Source organism: Rhinatrema bivittatum, chromosome 9, assembly GCF_901001135.1.
Source record: "Rhinatrema bivittatum chromosome 9, aRhiBiv1.1, whole genome shotgun sequence".
NCBI classification, from domain to species: Eukaryota; Metazoa; Chordata; class Amphibia; order Gymnophiona; family Rhinatrematidae; genus Rhinatrema; species Rhinatrema bivittatum.
The window spans coordinates 164,547,822-164,568,626 of record NC_042623.1 but is presented as its reverse complement, the minus strand read 5'-3'; the positions used below and the strand labels follow the sequence as shown (position 1 = coordinate 164,568,626).

Below are 20,805 nucleotides of genomic sequence, written 5' to 3'. Positions count from 1 at the left end.
CAATATCTTTATGAGCGATATAGTGGAAGGGTAAGAAAGAAAAGTTTGTCTTTTTTTGCGGATGGCACTAAGATCTGCAACAGAATGGATAACCTGAAGGTGTAGTGAGAATGAGAAGCAATCTAAGAAAGCTCGAAGAGTGGTCGAAAGCTTTGCAGCCTGGATTCAATGCCAAGACGTATAGTCAGATACCAATACATCGATGCATTGAAAATATGTTTAGAGGGATATATACCTTGAAACTCTAGTACTCGAATTATAATCACCTCTTTTCAAATGATTTTTTTAAAGATATTTTCTTCTTGTGTATTTTTCAACCACCCATACAGTTTGGTGAATATTTCTTAATCACTATTTTTTGATTGAAATTCTGTCAAAAAATATTTTTTTCAAAAAGAAAGATTTTTTTTGGAGGGAGAGGAAGGTTTCATACCACATTATTTTGTCACTACCATCCAGTAATGTACTCATTTTAATCATCAACCGACCTCCTCCGACCTAATTTTTCTTTGTTTTTATATCCAGTGTGAATTATAACTTTTACGTTAACTGTTCAAACAATCATCGGTCAAACATGGACCTGCAGCTTAGTTTATAGTGCCGCTTTCTTTCAATACAAGTCCTTTTAATCTGAACATTAAACCAACTTATCTGTTTGAAGATAATCGCTTCCCAACAGTCCACGTTTCAGATCCGTGGATCTTTCCTCAGGGGATTTTCAGCCTCCTTCAAAAACTGTCGGAAGTGTTCGGCACTACATTTCTCAGCACGTCTTTAAATTCTTAAATAAGCTCCACGGCATGGATGTAATCTCTATTGCCGGTTCACATTTAATCCCCATGTTTGCTGACTGCTCTTATATCCCTCTCCTGATTTTGAGGATCACCAAACAATGATTGCATATTTTGTGATAGCATCATGTATTTTTGAAATGAGGAGTCCCAGTTAGTTCTTCATTGAGTCCACATCGTTGTATGTTTTTAAAGTAAAGAGCCCCAGTCTAGTTCTTCATTGAGTCCGCCCAGTGTTTGAGTTTGTAGTGTGAAGATCCAAAATGCCTCTCTTTGATTCAAAATATCTATATGATTGCCAACATGTAATGACTGCTGGACATGATCTACAATTGTCCATTTAAATTGTGTGAAAGTATGATTGTTTTGTATATAATGTGCAACAATCGGGGCGGATCATGTCTGTGTGTTTAATCGGAACTTGTGTTCATTCAATCTAGTTCTCATACTGTGTGTCGTCCTACCAATATATACTTTCGGGCAAGTACAAATCAAGTCATACACTATATGATCTAAATTATACGTGGCAAATGTTCTGCAGGATACTCTATATTTTGTTATAGGATCTGTCCATGTTGTGCCTTCGATACAATTGCAACAATGTGTACATTGACCAAATTTAAAGTGGCCTTTATCCCCTGCCTCAACATGTGGACTTATCTGTGCATGAACAAGTTTGTCTCAGATGTTACTGCCCCTGGTGGTGACAATCAATGGGGGTTCTTTGAAGATGTCGTGTAACTTTAAAATGTGCCAGTGTTGTCGTATTGATGTCACAATCATGGCCATTGCCATTGTCTGTTTAAGTACACATACAAGTTGTGGATCCTGTCTTTTGGGTTTGTATTGTAGTAAGGCCTGTCTTCAAAGAACCCCCATTGATTGTCACCACGAGGAGCATTAACATCCAAGATAAACTTGTACACATAGTTGCAATTGTATCGAAGGCACAACATGGACAGATCCTGTAACAAAATATAGGGTATCCCGCAGAACGTTTACCACGTGTAATTCAGATCATATAGGGGTGGATTTTATAATTTTGCGCGAGTGCGTACTTTTGTTTGCGCACCAGGCGCGAACATAAGATACGCGCGTAGCCGCGTGTATCTTATAAAATCCGGGGTTGGCGCACGCAAGGGGGTGCACATTAGTGCAACCTGCGCGCGCCAAGCCCAGCGCGCACTGCCTGTTCCCTCCGAGGCCGCTCCGATTTCGGAGCGGCCTCGCAGGGAACTTTCCTTCGCCCTCCCCCCACCCCCCCTTACCTTTGTTGGCAGATTTACGCCTGCTGAAAGCAGACGTAAATCTGTGCGCGCCAGCAGGCTGCTGGCGCGCCATCACCCGACCCCGGGGGCTGGTCCGGAAGCCTCAACCACGCCCCCGGGCCGGCGCCACACCCCCCGGGCCCGCCCCCGAAACGCCGCGTCATTTCCGGAACGCCCCCGACATGCCCCTTTTATGAAGCCCCGGGACTTACGTGCATCCCGGGGCTCTGTGCGTGCCGGCGGCCTATGCAAAATAGGCGCGCGAGGGCCCTGCGCACGTAAATCCGGCTGGATTTATGCGCGCAGGGCATTTAAAATCCAGCCCACAGAGTATGCCTTGATTTGTACTTGCCCGAAAGTATATATTGGTAGGACGACATGCAGTATGAGAACTAAATTGAATACAGATTCAATGAAGAACTAACTGGGACTTCTCATTTCAAAAATATGTGATGATGTCACAAAATACGCAATCATTGTTTGGTGATCCTCGAAATCAGAAGAGGGATATAAGAGCAGTCAGCAAACATGGGGATTTAATGTGAACCGGTGATAGAGATTACATCAATGCCATGGAGCTTATTTAAGAATTTAAAGATGTTCTGAGAAATGTAGCGCCGAACACTTCCAACAGTTTTTGAAGAAGGCAGAAAATCCCCTGAGGAAAGATCCACGGATCTGAAACAAGGACTCGTTGGGAAACGATTATCTTCAGATACGTCGGTTTAATGTTCAGATTAAAAGGACTTGTATTGAAAGAAATCAGGCGCTTTAGAAGTCGATGTTGAGTCGGCACTATAAACTAAGCTGTAGGTCCATGTTTGACCGATGATTGTTGAACAGTTAATGTAAAAGTTTTAATTCACGCTGGATATAAAAACAAAATTAGGTCAGAGGAGGTCGGTTGATGATTAAAACGAATACATTACTGGATGGTAGTGAGAAAAATAATGTGGTATGAAACCTTCCTCTCCCTCCAAAAAACTTTTCTTTTTGAAAAAAATATTTTTTGAACAGAATTTCAATCAAAAAATAGTGATTAAGAAATATTCACCAATCTGTATGGGTGGTTAAAAAATACACAAGAAGAAAATATCTTTTAAAAAAATCATTTGAAAAGAGGTGATTATAATTCGAGTACAAGAAGTATAGTCCTGCATTTGGGGTGCAAAAATACAAAGGAGCACTATGTGACAGGGAGTGAAAAACTGATGCTCACAGTCTGGGACAGAGACCTCAGGGTGATGGTGGTGACAGTCTGAAGGCAGTGAAGCAATGTGACAAGGCAGTGGCTAAGGCTAGAGGATGCTGGGCTGCATAAAAACAGGCATAACCAATAGGGAAAAGGAAGTGATAATCCCTCTGTATAGGTCTTCGGTGAGACCTCACCTGCAGTGCCACGTTCATTTCTGGAAACCGTGTCTCAAAAAAGGATAGAGACTGGACTGAAGCAGTCTAAAAAAAGGCAACCAAAATGGTGTGGGGTCTGCCATGAAAGGACCTAAATATGTATACCCTGAAGGAGAGGAGGGACAGGGGAGATACGATACAGACTTTTAAGTACCTGAAAGGTATTAATGATGCACATGAATCAAACCTTTTCCATTGGAAAGAAAGCTGTAGAACTCGGGGTCATGATATGAAACTCCAAGGAGACAGACTCAGGAACCACATCAGGAAATATTTCTTCACGGAGAGGGTGGTGGATGCATGGAATGCCCTCAGAGAAGAGATAGTGAAGACAAGAGCTGTAATGGAATTCAAAAGGCTTGGGCTAAACACAGAGGATCTCTAGTGGCTAAAGGATGGAAATGAAGAAAAGCAGTAACCTATGTTAACTGAGGTAACTTGCATGGAGCAGCAGTTCCCCTTAACAGTAGGTATGGGGGTAACCTGTAAAGAGCAGCAGTTACTGCCATTAACAGAAAGTATGTGGTAACTTGCACAGAGCAGCAGTAGTAACTATCCAAAATAAATAAATAATAAATACATAAAATATAAAACTTGTTGGGGAGACTGAATGGACCACTTGGGTCTTTTTCTGCCATCATTTACTATGTTATTATGTAAAAGTGATGTAGCACCCCCTCCCCCCTCTGGTATTACAGGGCACCTGTCACCAAAGGAGGGAAGGCTGAATAAACCCAATCTAGCCTTTTGGACAGAGAAGAACAAGATGGGGGTTGCAAGTTACTGTATAGAAACTGTTGCATGCCCTGACCGTGCTCGGCCCGCACTCGGGCCTGCTCACCTCGCTAGCGCCTCTGCAGGTCACGGGTCGGCCTCCCCAGTGGCAGCCGCAAGCTCCTCCAGGCCTCGGCATCTCGCGGCGGCGGTCACCGGGCCTTCCACTGTACACCAGGCCTCACGCCAGAGTTCGGCGTCCTCAGTGGCGTCGGCCATGCCCCTACGTGCGTGCGTGCGAGGACCGCCTGGCCTCTTGTAGGGCCAAGGGTGGGTCCTAGCTCCGCGGCGCATCCTGATTGAACGTACTACATAAGGAAGTTCTTGCCTGCACTTCCTTGCTTTGGCAATCAGGTCGGCACTGTATGTGTTCTAGTTTGCCTCCGCGATCACAGTCTTGTTCCAGCATTGTTCCAGTCTTGTTCCAGTGTTCTCCTGTTCTAGCGTTCTCTTGTTCCAGCGACCTTCTGTTCCAGCGTCTGTCTGTCCTGTCTCCCCAGGTAGTACCTTCGGACTGACTCTCTGGTACTGACCTCTGCCTGCTCCATTGACCATTCTACTCGCTGCCTGGATCCTGACCTCTGCCTGCTTTCGTGACCTCGTCTGACCTCCGTAACCTGACCCTCGCTTTGTTGACTACTCTCAGACTGATTCCTGGTATCTAACTCCTGCTTTGGCTGACACTCCTTGGACTGATCCTCGGAACCTGACCCCAGCTGCCATTGACCTTGTCCCTTGCCTTGTCATCGCCTACGCTGTACTGGCCTTCCCTGTTACTCCAGGCCTACAGTCTAGTGACCGACCGCGCTCCCTTGCTACTGGTGGGCACACCGCTATACTTCCTCTCTGGGAGACCCTGCGAGACCCACCTAAGTCCAAGCGGCCCGGGGCCACAAGGGCTCCACCCAGGGGACCTTGGGCTTCCAGTGGTGAAGCTACTCCTAGCCTCTGTCTCCTCCTGTGCTCCGCCCCCTGGGGGCAGGTGCTCCCTGGGCCCGACCAGGGAGCCGTCCTACACTGCTCTAGGACAAGGGTCCACCTCCAAGCGCAACAGAAACTGGGAGATACGAGAACTGTGCCCACCAGTTCCATGGCCCCTTTCCAATACCTTGTGGATATCTGAACTAAGCAAAAAAAAAACCAAAAAAACAATTGACTAAACAACAGAATTGTTTTTATCAGTGGATACTCAGAATCAGTTTCTCCCTCCAAAAAACGAGTTTGCTACTTGGTACCCAGGACTCTACCTCCCCACTTAACTCCAGTCACTGCATGAGGGTGTGCACGCCAAATGTGGGGGCCCTTGGATCTAGCAGAGACAGAAGTTCTAATCATACTAACAATGTGCATCACTTCATTCATTATTATTGCTCATTCCATTTAATTTAATGTACGTCACATCATTCATTGCTTATTGCTCATTCTATTAACATCTATTTACATCACATCATTCATTGTTTATTGTTCGCTCCGTTAGTATTATCTCTGATACTGATATAGCTGTTATCAGATTATTGGTCTTTTACGTTAAATCATATGCTTTTCTGAAGAGCCATGTTTTCAGTTCACGTTTGAAATTATTTTTATCTGTTATTTGACGTATTGACTCTGGAAGGTAGTTCCACAACTTGGGTCCTGCTATGGAAAACATTTGGTCTCTTATTTGCGTTAGATGTGTTTTCCGAGTTGAAAGTACCATAAGCAGACCTTTGTTTTGTGATCTTAGGTCTCTCTGAGGTGTATAGTTTTGAATTGTCACTCCTAATAAACTTGGGCTAATGTTGTTGATGATTATTGAATATTAGAGCTAAAACTTTATAGTGAATTCTGGATTGTATAGGAAGCAAGTGCAGAGCAATCAGCGACGGGATGATGTGTTCAAATTTCCTTGTTATTAGTAAATGTCTTGCAGAGGCATTTTGAAGTAGCTGTAGTGGTTTTAGTAGACTCAAAGGTAGGCCTAGTAAAAAGAGAGTTGCAGTAGTCTAAGATGGAAAATATAAGTGTTTGTAAGACACTGCGGAAGTCTTGAGTTGTTAACAAGGATTTCAGTAGATGTAATATTCTTAGCTTGGAGTACCCTGAGTAATAAGGGAGATTAAAAAAAAAAGAAAAAAGTGAAAATTAATAATAGATATAAAGAAAGCTCATGTCAGTTTATATGTATATATATTGAGTTTGAGGAAAGAAAAAATCAAGAAACAGGTTTTCTGGGCATGGAATTGCAATATGTGATGATTGTAAAAATAAAAGCTGTGTTAGTGCTAAACTGTTGCAGTAAATATGTACAATAGTATGAAGCAAATGGAAGAATTTATATAAATGTTTATAGCATGTAAGAAGCCCTGGAACTCATATTATTCTTGATATTTTTTTCAATCTGATTCTTTTAATTTCTTTTTATTGGATGATTGCTAATAAAATCTGGATACATACATCTTTGTGTGTGAGGGGGAGCAATATATTCATATAAAATACTAAAATATATTACTTATTTATAGAACCCAATATTAGTTTAGTTGGAAAAGAAATAAACCATTTTTCTCAATAGTTAAATTAGGAATTGAGATAATTTAACTATAAACCCATAAAATAATGATTGATGCACTGCTTAATTTTGCCCTAAAAAATAATCTGAATGAAGGCATTAAATGTAATAATACTATTCGTTACTATAATATTTCTTTCTTTATTTTAGGTCATCAGCCGAGATTTCTATCCTCTAAAGCACACCTCATCCGTGAAAGAATGCAGGATCTCCAAGAAAAGAGATGAAAATGCCAGAGCGATAGCACAACCTTTAACCTCACCCAATTAAACATGAGCTCTTGTAAAAAGCAGGACTACGAATGCCATCTAGTGGCGCCCAGGCCACCTGCAGTATAATTTCACCTTTCTCTGCTCTTATGGATATGTAAACTCGGTATCTACTATACTAAAATATGGGGGTACTGAGAGAGGGAGAAAAAGTGAAAGTGGAGGGATTGCCAAGGGACAGAGAGGTGAGTGAATGCTGGGAGGTGGGACAGGCGATGCAGTATTCAGACCAGAATAAATAATGGATAGTTAGTGTAGCCCTTTGACTTCTTGAAACATTTGGTGTGCCCTGTGAGAGAGATGCCTTCTGGTTCAGTCCAGGCTGTGATTGATCAGAGTAAAGATCCAGAAACGTTTTCTAAGAAGGTGGGAAAAGTGGCAGATTCCCCTAAGATTCTCCTGATGCAACACCCCACTTTGATCATGGTGGCAGCCTGGTATCCATGTGCCTCTCCTGCAGAACAGCAACCCATTGGAAAACTGTAAGCATGGGAAGGAGAAAAGCTAATTATTTGAGAAGGGCTTGTAAACAATGTGGGGCAGTGAGATTTCCCGAAAGAGTAATTAATTAAATCACATTGTGATGTAATGTCTCCAGGGCTGTCCTGCAATAGCTTGGTAACTAGAGATTATTTCTTTTTGCTGCTATGGAAATCCCACGTGGTGGGAGAAAGCACATTCAGTGTGCAAAGGCCAGCTATTGCATTCAGGCTCTTTAATGTGGACTGAATTCAGACTGATGTTAGCTACTTCTGAGCTTTATTGGACGTGTGAGGCAGACTTCAGAAATGCTCTTCTTGCTTATCTGTGTGAATGCTGAAGGCATTACATTCTGAAGAAGCACTGCAAGTCACAATTATACTGTTGTTTGGACCCTGCTATGAGCTGTTGTCAAAAGCAGCCACCTTTGGAATGCAGTACCAGCATGGTTTGCGGTTTTTTGAAAAATCATAACAGGAGGAGGAAATAATTGTTTCCCCAAGGATTGTAGTAAAGTAGTTTGGCTCCCCAAGGATTGTGTAACGTAATCTTTTTGGCACCTGCAGTCCACTTAAACAACAGTTGTTAGACCAGCTCACACCAAACTCTCACAGTGGTTCTCACAACTGCTAGGCAACCAAAGCTAGTTTATCATTATACGTGCTTCTGTCCAAACCCAAGGCTTGGTGGCCTCAATATTCAAGGCAATCCGTTTAGGTAAATTAGCTGGATAAGACTTACCCATTCACTTACATGGGTTATTCAGCAGCACAGCTATGCTGTATTTGGCGCTACTTAGCATTATATGTTATATTCAGCTAAGTTAGACTTGCTCTATGGCAGGTCTAATTTATCCAATAAACTTAACCAGATAAGTATGAATATCGCTACTTATCCAGCTAAGTTAGCCGGAAAAGTAGCACCGCCCCAATCTGCCCACTCACAACTAATCCAGCTATCTGCTTAGCTGGATAACTGACTTACCTGGCTGAGTGGTGGCTGCTGAACATAGCTGGATATTCAGCAGCTGCCACCTACCCAGATAAGTCCAACTTATCCGGCTAAGTAGCATTTGAATATGGGTTTCGGAGTTTTTGAAGAAGAACTATTTATCTTTCTGGGGCCCTCGTTTACCTTCTTTCTTTAGTATAAAGGAGAGGCTTTCTAATTAGATGAGCCAGACACATGAAGATCTAAATGTATTGGTATTTTCTTAGAATACGATGCTTGCATTAACCCATTATGTCTCACTGTTCTATTTAGAGAACACCCTCTTAAAACATTCGGGACATAATGGGTTAATGTGCTAAGAGTATCTACATATTACATTTTGTAATTAGTACTATAAATATGTCAGCTTGATACAGATAACTCTTTCAACCCCTTTTGTGCATTCTTTCTGCATAAAGATGCTTTATGTCCTGGTTTTCCCTGTCCAGCTGTCTGTGACCCTTCTGGTTACAGTACTCCAGGCCATGATGCTTGGTTACGCTCTGCCGGCAAAAAACAGGGAAAGCAGCTGGGACTGTGGAGCTGCTTTCCCTGTCTAGACCACCTGAGCGAAGAGGCACTAGAGGACACTAGAACATTGAAAAGTCTGTTCCAGCTGCCAGAGCCCTGGAGCCAGCAGTCAGGGGCTGCACGCCCGGCACGGTTCCCGTTAGGAAATGCTGTGGCAGGGAACAACAGGGGGATCGGCAGCTGGAGCCTCCAGTTGGCCATATGGAAGGGGCTGACTCAGACAGGGGAGTCGTGCCAGGCCGAGTCTGCCAGGAAAAAAAAAATACCAGTTATAACTGTACAAACCCGGGAGGTTTATCACTTCTAATTTGTTATCTGTTAAATTGGTCCAGATCATATGATAAAATGGCTTATAAATAACTAATATTACCATAAAATGCCTCAATATCAACTTTTTTTTATTAGAAGGTACAACATTAGATTGTGAGCCCTCTGGGCATTAGGGAAATACCTACAGTACCTGAATGTAATCCACTTTGAAGTGCTAAAAAGGGGCATATAAAAATCTAAAGAAATGAAATAAAGAAATGTGACCAAGTAGAATTAAAGACACTAAGATTATGTTTAATTGAGATCCAGAGAGCATCTGTGTATTTTATTTCTAGCATTTACAACTGTTCTTACAGATGTTCTCCAACAGAGGTCGCCATTGCTCTGCTTTTACCTTTCTTCTTTGCTGGAAGAAGGGACCTGCGTGATATGGAAAGCTCATGTATCAAAAACCTTGTGGATAATTCTTACGTTAGTACAAAGGCATCACCAGCTGCAAAGAATTCAGCTTTATCTTTGAAAATGACTTGCGTGCCAGAGGCCCTGTAGCCCAAGGTATAGTTAAGTTTTAATGTTAACCAGTGAGTTAACAAAAAACATCCTGCTTAATGGTTTATGGAAACTCATTTTAATATTAATTAGCTGATTTACATGTGAAGCAGTTCATTAAAAATATTTGTGCTGTCTGCATTAACATCAGTGCCATTAATGCACTAAAGTGCATTAAAGAATTCAGCATTAACATACGTTAAAAGCGTGTGTAATGTGTGTTAACCTTTCTGTAACTCCCCTTTCCAACACCTCACGGGACAAGTGGGCACATCTGGGAGCTGGTGGACTAGCGTGCAACCCATGAGGCTCCCTGGAGTTCCTCCAAGAAGGGATAAACTTTGCTTTAGGGCCCGTAGAGCTATGGAAACACTTCAGAGGTCTTGAAATAATGTCACCTCCACACCAGAATGTGCTATTCCAAAATGAATAGAGTATACTGTGAAACTTGCTAAATCGTGATAAGTTGACCAAAAAAACCCACATTTTCTTCAGGTAAAAATCACGTAAACAGTTCAAATCATGCAGGGACATCTCTTGTCTCTATGTATCCCTTCAATCTACTCCAGGGATCTATCCTTGGATTTTTTTGGACTCCCTTTTATATATGAATCCGTTGTGTCTGTGGACCCTTGAGCTGAGGCAAGATTGGATCTCACCGTCGGCAGGTAGACTCAGGCGGAGCAGAGACCCAGTCAGGACCTTCACCTATACTAGCCCACTTTCCCCTCGGGTTGAGCCTTTGGGTGCTGGGGCCAGCAGGACTTAGGCAAGGTTCTTTGCTGATGACAGAAGAGATGGTCCAAGGCCAGGCTAGGGTCATAGGCAGACAGTGGTCAGGTGTATCCAGAGTCTAGGCAGAGGACAGAGGCATGCAGCAGACAAGCATATCCAGAGTCCAGGCAGAGGTCAGAGACAAGTAGTGGTCAAGTATATCCGAAGTCCAAGCAGAGGTCACGGCAGGTGGTGGTCAAGTGTATCCAAAGTCCATGTAGAGGTCAAACCAGGTATTTGTCCAAGAGAGAGGAAGAGGGATAGATAGGGCTGAGGCAGGCAGGCAAGGGATGGAATAAGCTGACAACAAAGATTGAAACAGACTAAGATGAATATTGGGACAGGCTGGAATGAAGTCTGAAACAGATCAAGACACAGGCTGACAAAGTCTGGAACAGGCTAAAGCAAAGGCAAAAACAGGAACAGCTGGGAGGCAACATGCACTACAAGGCAGTAGCTGGACCTGTTGCTGAGGCAAATTGCATCTGGGAGGCTGCCTTTATATACGGCCGTGGTGCTTGCGTCATCAGTAGGGACCATGGAGACTTTCCCGCCACGATCCCTTTAAAAGTGGGGAGGTCGTGCATGTGTGTCTAAGGAGAGACGCGCTGCGTGCTTTCCAACGGCGTCCCACTGCATCGTCTGGGGAGCTGTGCTGGCGGCGTTTCACCATGCCAGGCAGGTCCGAGTAAGGACAGCGGTTTGTGGAGTTAGCCTGCGGACTGCCGAACGCAACAGAATCCTTCATGAATTATCCCTGTTGGCTCTCCATCTTGCTGGAAATGTAGCAAAGCTTTCTGGGCACCTTTCTTTTCTCCTTCATTTTCCACCAACTGGAGAACTTCCTGCTACATGCTTCTCTTGCCTGCAGATCTTTAGACACACTAGACCACCTTGAGCTTTTGTATCACTTTCACATTAAAAAAAAAAAAATGCTGACAAGTCAAATCCCAGCAGAGCCAGAAAGCCTCCTCTGATTGCTCACTCTAGGAATCCTCTCCAGATTTCTCCTGAAACCCCCAATACAAGCAGTTCCAGAAACTGTCTCCTTGAGAAACCCAAAGGCACCTTCCTGGAACCCTGGATCCACGGGGCCAGTGCAAGAGTATTAGGTGCTCTAGGTGAACCCCTGGTCTTGAGCTCTTCCAAGATTTGCCTATTGCCGCTAGCTCCAGCACAGTGCTCCCTTTACTGGCATTGGCTCTGGCAATCTGTGCGGGAGACCGGATGGTCCTGAAAATGTAAAGAGATTGAAGACGCAATTATAGAAACTTTCAACAGCAAATGCTGCAACTTTAGAAGTATAACTGCATTGTTTTCTGACAAGACGGAACTGTATGATATTTCCTCAATTTAAAGATTGTGATTTCAGGCTCCTGATGAAGCTGGTTCACAGCGAAACTTCGGCCGCAGTAGAGCAGTGGTCTTAGCCTGTCATTCCGTCTTTTTTGTAACGAAGTAGCTGCATCATTTGAAGTTCAGCAAGGCCGGTGTTTACAGACTTTGCCTTTATACGAGACTTTCAGCAAACCCAAAGTTGTGTTAACCCATAAAAATCCATTTGGGTTCGTCAAAGCTGTATAACATTCAGAAGTAACTGCAAATGATTGAGAAGACCGGGCGCTCTTTATATAACGTCAAGAGACGCTGTCAGGCTTGCTGATGCAGTTTACTTCTACTTTAGATGTGATTAGAAAATTAAAAATTAATTAAAAATAAAAATTAATTAAAAATAAAAATAAATAAAAAAGACTAAAAACAGAGCAAAAAATTCTTTTTATAGTAAAACCAGCTTCCCATTTTTTTGCTTGATTGGCTCTGGCACAACATCCCTACGCAGTCTCTTCCTCCACCCTCTGCCCAGCATCCCTCTCTTTGTTCCCTGCCCATAGTGTCCAGCATCCACTCTCTTTCTCTCTACCAAGCACCGAGCATCTCTTCGCCTCCCCTACCACACCCCCACAGTATTCTCTCTCTCCTCCATACCTAGTACACCATGTCCCGAACTCCCTATTTCACCCCGCCTAGCCCATGCCTCGGTGCTTCGGCATTGAGTTCCCTCCTGTTACTTCCTGTGCGCCTCCGGGCTTCTCACTACCTGTCTGGCTCCGTGGCCTTGGGCCTCTGCTCTTCTTGTCCTGTAGCCTTCTGCCTTGCCTGCCTCCTTGCTCCCTATTCCTGCATTCCCCCCTGCTGCTGTCCTACTCCCCCCTCCCCCCGCTTCATTGCCTCGCTGCCTTCGGGTTTTTGTGCTTCCTGTTCAGTGTAAGTCTTGTCGTGGTTTGTCTAGTCCAGTCATTATCTATCCTGCTCTCCCTGGTTCTCTCATCCAGCTCACACTTACCTACATCCAGTCTCACGCTTACCTGATTCCACCCATACCTGCACTCAGTTCCTGTGCACAGACAACGCTTACCTGCACTCACATCCACGCGTACCCCCCATGCTGTTCCAGTGTTTCCCGAAGTTCACCCTTACCCCCACGCACCTTGTTCCACTTCCAGAGACTCCTTCTCAACCAGCACCCAGCACCCGAGACTCCTTCCAGCCAGCACCCGGCACCAGAGACTCCTCCCAGCCAGCACCAGAGATTCCTCTCAGCCAGCACCAGAGACTCCTTCCAGCCAGCACCCAGCACCAGAGACTCTTTCCAGCCAGCACCAGAGACTCCTCTCAGCCTGTACCCAGCACCAGAGACTCTTTCCAGCCAGCACCAGAGACTCCTCTCAGCCTGTACCCAGCACCAGAGACTCTTTCCAGCCAGCACCAGAGACTCCTCTCAGCCAGCACCAGAGACTCCTCTCAGCCAGCACCCAGCACCAGAGACTCCTTCCAGCCAGCACCAGAGACTACTCTCAGCCTGTACCCAGCACCAGAGACTCCTCTCAGCCAGCACCCAGCACCAGAGACTCCTTCCAGCCAACTCCTAGCACCAGAGAATCCTCTCAGCCAGCACCAGAGACTCCTTCCAGCCAGCACCAGAGACTCCTCTCAGCCTGTACCCAGCACCAGAGACTCCTTCCAGCCAGGACCAGAGACTCCTCTCAGCCTGTACCCAGCACCAGAGACTCCTTCCAGCCAGCACCAGAGACTCCTCTCAGCCAGCACCCAGCACCCAGCACCAGAGACTCTTTCAAGCCAGCACCAGACTCCTCTCAGCCTGTACCAAGCACCAGAGACTCCTTCCAGCCAGCACCAGAGACTCCTCTCAGCCTGTACCCAGCACCAGAGACTCCTTCCAGCCGCACCAGAGACTCCTCTCAGCCTGTACCCAGCACCAGACACTCCTTCCAGCCAGCACCAGAGACTCCTCTCAGCCAACACCAGAGACTCCTTCCAGCCAGCACCAGAGACTCCTCTCAGCCTGTTCCCAGCACCAGAGACTCCTTCCAGCCAGCAACAGAGACTCCTCTCAGCCCACACCAGAGACTCCTTCCAGCCAGCACCAGAGACTCTTTCCAGCCAGCACCAGAGACTCCTCTCAGCCTGTACCCAGCACCAGAGACTCCTTCCAGCCAGCACCAGACTCCTCTCAGCCTGTACCCAGCACCAGAGACTCCTTCCAGCCAGCAACAGAGACTCCTCTCAGCCCGCACCAGAGACTCCTTCCAGCCAGCACCAGAGACTGCTCTCAGCCTGTACCCAGCACCAGAGACTCCTTCCAGCCAGCACCAGAGACTCCTCTCAGCCTGTACCCAGCACCAGAGACTCCTCTCAGCCAGCACCCAGCACCCAGCACCAGAGACTCCTCTCAGCCAGCACCAGAGACTCCTCTCAGCCTGTACCCAGCACAGAGACTCTTTCCAGCCAGCACCAGAGACTCCTCTCAGCCAGCACCAGAGACTCTTTCCAGCCAGCACCAGAGACTCCTCTCAGCCAGCACCAGAGACTCTTTCCAGCCAGCACCAGAGACTCCTCTCATCTTGCACCCCGATCCAGAAACTCTAACCAGCCTTACCAGAGATTCTGCTGTGGCTCCTACTCTCCTGTCCTGAGTCACCCCTGCAGGTGGTGTTCATCACACCTGGCTATCGCCCACCAACCGTAACACCTTTGTGGTGTATCCTGTAACCTGAGTCATATGCGTGCCCTTATGGAGATACATTTTCACTTGTAAGGAACCTCACACTTGCATTAGCTTTAATGTACGCTAGTAAATTGATCCTTATTGGGTCGATACAGTAAAAGTTGCGGGAGAGCGGGCGAGCGCCTGCTCTCCCGGCGCCCGCACAGGCCACTCTCCTGTGCATGCGATTTAGTATTCAAATGAGGCCCCACGGTAAAAAGAGGCGCTAGGGTCACTAGCGCGTCCCTAGCGCTTCTTTTTTGACAGGAGCGGCGGCTGTCAGTGAGTTTGAAATCCGAAGCTCAATTTTGCTGGCGTCGGTTCTCAAACCCGCTGACAGCCACGGGTTCAGAAACTGGACGCTGGCAAAATTGAGCGTCCGGTTTTCAACCCGCGAACCGCGGGCTGATTTTACTTTTTTTTTTTAATTTTTAAATTATTTTTTACTTTTGGGACCTCCGACTTAATATCGCCATGATATTAAGTCGTAGGGATGTGCAGAGGGACGCCATACGTTGCATTCTGGATTCGTATTTGTCGGGGGGCAGATACGTTGCATTCGGCAAGGGGGGCCCCCGATACGTTCATGCTTTAATTCCTATTCGTTTCCCGGCTAAAATTGAATTAACTACAACCCCCCACCCTCCTGACCCCCCCAAGACTTACCAAAACTCCCTGGTGGTCCAGCGGGGGGTCCGGGAGCCATCTCCTGCACTCACACCCTCGGCTGCCGGTATTCAAAATGGCGCCAATAGCCTTTGACCTTACTATGTCGCAGGGGCTACCGGTGCCATTGGTCAGCCCCTGTCACATGGTAGGAGCACAAGATGGCGCCGGTCATCCATTGCTCCTACCATGAGACAGGGGCCGACCAATGGCACCGGTAGCCCCTGTGACATAGTAAGGACAAAGGCTATCGGCACCATTTTGATTACTGGCAGCCGACGGCTATCAGCGCCATTTTGAATACTGGCAGCCAACGGCCCGAGTGCAGGGGTCTGGGAGCGACCTCCTGCACTCCGGCCATCCATTGCTCCTACCATGTGACAGGGGCCGACCAATGGCACCAGTAGCCTCTGTGACATAGTAAGGTCAAAGGCTATCGGCGCCATTTTGAATACCGGCAGCCGAGGGTTTGAGTGCAGGAGATGGCTCCCGGACCCCCCGCTGGACCACCAGGGAGTTTTGGTAAGTCTTGGGGGGTCAGGAGGGTGGGGGGTTTGTTTAAACCCGCTCCTTTAGATGGCTGAATAATTCAGCGCAGACTTCTTGTATTCGTGAGGAATCGCGATACATTTCACTTCCCCACGAATACAATGAATATGGCCCTATACGTTGTGGATTACCAATACGTAGGAAACGAATGCACACCCCTATTAAGTCGGAGGGTGTACAGAAAAACAGTTTTTACTGCTTTTCTGTACACTTTCCCGGTGCCGGCAGAAATTAATGCCTACCTTTGGGTAGACGCTAATTTCTAAAAGTAAAATGTGCGGCTTGGCTGCACATTTTACTTACTGAATCATGCAGGAATAACTAATAGGGCCATCAACATGCATTTGCATGTTGCGGGCGCTATTAGTTTCGGGGGGTTGGCCGCACGTTTTCGACGCGCTATTACCCCTTACTGAATAAGGGGTAAAGCTAGCGCGTCAAAAACACGCGTCCAAACGCGGGTTAACAGTGCGCTGTACCGGGCCGATACAGTACAGTGCACTCCAGTCATGGCCTGATTCTGGAGACACGGCTGTTTCTGAAGACAGGCAGGGCTGGAATCAGAGGCAAGACCTGGAGCAGGTGACTTAAGGATGCCTGATTCTGGGGACATGAACATTGTGCTAGTTTGTCACAGATATTTAGGCTCTGTGGCTGCTAGACACATTAATAATATTCTTTTAGAAAAGGGGAGAGATATAGTGTTCAGATGAAATTCTGCCCAGGATTCCAACTGGGTCTTCAGTGAAACCTGTGTTACTAGGACAGCCAGTCGCAGCAAATAAAACCCTTACAGCAAACTACTCCTGCCCTAAAGACAAAACAAGACTGGAAAAAGTGAAAATAACTAGCCCTGATATCCCAGCCCAAAATAAGCAATCCTTATACAAGAAGAGGAGAAATCAGAAAAGAACCAAACCTCAGAAAAAAAATCACCATAAAAGGGATACAGATTGCCTTGCTTCCTTACAGAAGCAATTTGCCAAATTCATAGAACGAACAAAAAAGAAGCTAATAGTAACAATTCCTGGTAATTTCTAAAAAATGAAACCGTCAAAATGAAAAATGAATACAAGTCAGCCATATGTGATTTAAAATCACAGACCTGACTGAAAGACTGGAAAAAGATATCAAGAGCTGAAAAGAAGAGCTGTAAAAGATACAACAAGAGTGTAAAGCACTTCCCATGGTCGGTCGGGCAGGCTAGGACTGGGATTTCTCCATCAGAAGCAGGGCCAGACTCTGAGGTAAGGCCAGACTGGATCTTCTGCCTGGACCAGCCACCTCCCCCTCGGGTTGAGCCCTCAGGTTCTGGTGGCCGGCAGGACTTAGCTGGAATAGGAGAATGGGCCTGGAACTAAAAACACAGCTGGTGCTACAGTCATGGCCTGATTCTGGAGACACGGCTGTTTCTGAAGACAGGCAGGGCTGGAATCAGAGGCAAGACCTGGAGCAGGAGACACGGTGGATTTCAGAGGCAGACAGGACTGGAGACAAGCAGGGCTGGAGGCAAGGGCTGGAAGTGGATGCAAGGCCTGGAGCAGGAGACACAGTGGATACTGAAGGCAGGCAGAGCTGGACATAAGACCTAGGACTGAAAACCGCGCTGTAACTCGAGACAGCCTAGGACTGAAAACAGAGCTGTAACTGAAGACAAGACCTGGGAACTCAAAGATTGCAAGGCTGGGCATGAAGTCTGAGGAGACCAGAGGACAGGGCTGGAAGGCTGAGGAGTCCACAAGGCAAGACAGGAAGGTCAAGGAGGCCACAAGGCAAGACAAGATGGCCCAGGAGGCTGAAAGGCAAGGTAGGAATAAGAAGGCCGCAGTGGCCATGCAGCAGGAAGGAAAACAAGATGGGACAATGTAAGGAGCCAGGATGCCTTGATGAAGAGGCCTCGAGTTCTGGGAGAGGTTGGGCTTAATAGGGCTGTCCTTGCTGAGTCAAAGCAGTGGCTAGAATGGGAAAGAGCGTGGATCCATGAGGACCTCTGCTGGTGGGAGGGCTGCCTAGCAGCCAGAATCGTGACAGCATTGTGAAAAGATCTGAACTCGAACAAGAAAATCTGTAGTAACTACTTATGACTGTTCAAAAATCCAGAAGAAAAAAGAATGAATATGAGACAGAGACAGAAGTGAAAAAAGGAGATGTGTAATGGCCTAAAGTGGAACTCAGAATCTATGTGAGAATCAATCAACAAACTCTGTCGGGGAGCAGATAACCCAGTCCCAGTGGCATAGAACTAATACCTAGCAAACAGAGTCTGCTAAGAAGCAGATGACACAGACAGCCCACCTGTGACTCAGTCAGCGAGTAACCCATCTAAAGAGAACAAAACATAGCTCACCTGAGCCCCAAACAAATCCAGCCACCCAACAGGGAAAGGAAATGACAATCCACTTCCAGGACACAGAGCAGAGCAGAGCTCACCTAAGACCCAGCAAACAAATCCTATCAAAGAGCAAGTAACCCATTCTCAGAGTACAGACGAAAGCTCACCTGAGATCCAGCAACAGACTCTACCAGAGAGCAGCTACCAATAACCGCAGACAGAGCCTAGAAATTGACATATTACTACTAATGGTATTATTGTTCAATGAATTAACATTCTTTCAAAAAATCTAAAAAATTGTTTTAAAGACCATTACTGTAGATGGATGGTTATATGTAAGATCATATTTTTCTAGATTTTTCCATAGTGACTACTTGGTACTCTTTATTTGATACCCGTTAGGAATCTGATACTAGGAGTTAGCAATCTGTTATTGATCTGATGCCTGATGGGAGGAGCAATCAGTAGTTAGCAATCCATTCGGGATCTGTAGATATATATAAGAGTTGAGGGTGGATCCCTGGACCAGTGGCAGATGACCACGCCCCCGGAGAATGACCCCGAGAGGGACCACCGGTCAGGCTCAGAGTTAGGAGACAAACACACACTAGTTCTTTATTAGACAGTATACTGAACCACCAGAGATGGCAGTAGTGAGCTGGCAAGCCCAGCTGGGCTGTAGTCCCTCAGACACTGGAACAGCGATCCCTGGAGGCCGAGCTGAAGAGAGACCGAGATATAGTGAGTAGGCAGGGTATGCAGATGTAACACTCACATAATATCCCAATGAAGCCCAGGAGCTGGAAAGTATAGGCCCTCGAAGAGCGAGCACCTGTTTCCAGGGAAAGCTCAGAGAGAACAATGGCAACTCACTGATGTAGCTGAGATAGTTGGTAGTGAAGACTTCCAGGCAGAAGAGTATACGTAGTAAGTCTGGGATGAGGGCCCTCGAGGAGCGAGTACCGGTTCCAGACCGGCATCTGAAAAAACAAGGAGAGAGCGAGGCCCCCGAGGAGCGGGCACCTCCGGCAAGTCCAAGGAGGCAGAGTACCTTAGACAAAGTGAGTCCGTTGTCAATCCATGTCCATGTCCATGTCCATGTCTGAGCCGCGCTGTCTTCCCCCGTTCCCTTCCCCTGTTCCCTATCCCCCCACCCCACCTTCCCTTCCCCTATCTCCTCCCCTTTCCCCCTACCTTTTTCTTTTTTTTTTCTTGTTTTAAAACTTACTTCAGCCCTGGGGCTGAAGTAATTTGCTCGCGCCGACTGACTGCCGGCGTACGATCCCCCTCACAGCAGCAAATGGCCGTTTTGCTGGGAGCCTTTGACCCCGCCCCGCCCACATCCCACCCACGCCCCACCCCCTTCCCGCCCCTTTAGTAAAGCCCTGGGGCTTACACGCATCCCGGGGCTTTATGCGCTTCACCGGGCCTTTTGAAAATAGGCCCGGCATGTGTAAGCCCGGTTACACGTGTAAATCCTTTGAAAATCCGGCCCTAAGGTTCTTACACTCTCACTCCCCTTCCAGGTCCCATCATCCCTCACTTCTCCCAATTACTTCTTTTCAATCATCCCCTCACATTCACATCCCTACCCAACATTCCCAAACCCCCTGCATCCTTTTCCCTGTGCTCTCTCCCTCCCCTGCTCGATTCTCCCTAGCCTCTTCCTCCTTTGTCCTCTAACCTGCTCACTCACACACACTATCCACCTCCCAATCAGTCTCTCTCTCTCTCTCTCTCTCACACACACACACACCGATCACTCTCCTGACCAGTCTCTCTCACTCACTCACATGCCAGTCACCTCCCCCGACCAGTCTCTCTCCCTCTCACACATGCTGCTACTTAGCAGAATAAGTCTCAACAATACTATTTATTCAGCTAAGTAAGATAACCAGATAAATCTTAAAAACGCTACTTATCAGGCTAATTAGTGCTTTTAAAATGTATTCGGCTATCTCACTTAGCTGAATAAGTCAGAATTATAAGTGACATACAACTGCTCTGAGCGTGTATTTTTACTTCTTACTTTATGCATTTCCCCTCCCCTCGCCCCCACAAGTCGGCTTTTACGCATGTAAGTCAGTAGATTTTCCAACGTGCGCCAGTAAAGGAAACTACCAGTTTTACCAATTAGACCAATTGCAGGTCATTTAGACCCTCCTAGTTCTTCAGCCTTAACTCCCTCCAATTCTCCCAACCCCCCCCCCCCCCCACTCAGTACGTCACAATAAAGAAGTTTAATATCACTTATGGCAGATAACGAGCGGGTGTAAGTATATGCAAGTAAGCAGCCAAATCTATATGCATAAGTCTCTTATAATATAGCAACTTTCACTTTAAACTGTTGGCCCCACCACAGATTGCCCTAGATTGCCCCTTTTTTACATGCATAAATTTAAATGAGAACTCTATTTACACATGTATATTTGAGCTATATAAAAATAGCATATACACAAATACATGCTATTTACACATGTATATACTAATTTTTACTAATTTTTACATGCGTAACATTTTGATAATTCGCCTTTGTGA

The 20,805-nt window shown here is 46.2% G+C and overlaps 1 protein-coding gene across 1 annotated transcript in view; it reads left to right on the top strand.

Moving 5' to 3' along the window:
- Window positions 1–9,566, top strand: part of USP40 (ubiquitin specific peptidase 40) — an 85,884-nt gene extending 76,318 nt beyond the window's left edge. Inside the window, exon 17 of the mRNA XM_029616904.1 lies at window positions 6,942–9,566. Within this exon, the coding sequence (XP_029472764.1) occupies window positions 6,942–6,969 (28 nt within the window). The 3' untranslated portion in view covers window positions 6,970–9,566. The remainder of the gene's footprint in view (window positions 1–6,941) is intronic.
- Window positions 9,567–20,805: the final 11,239 nt, after the last annotated feature.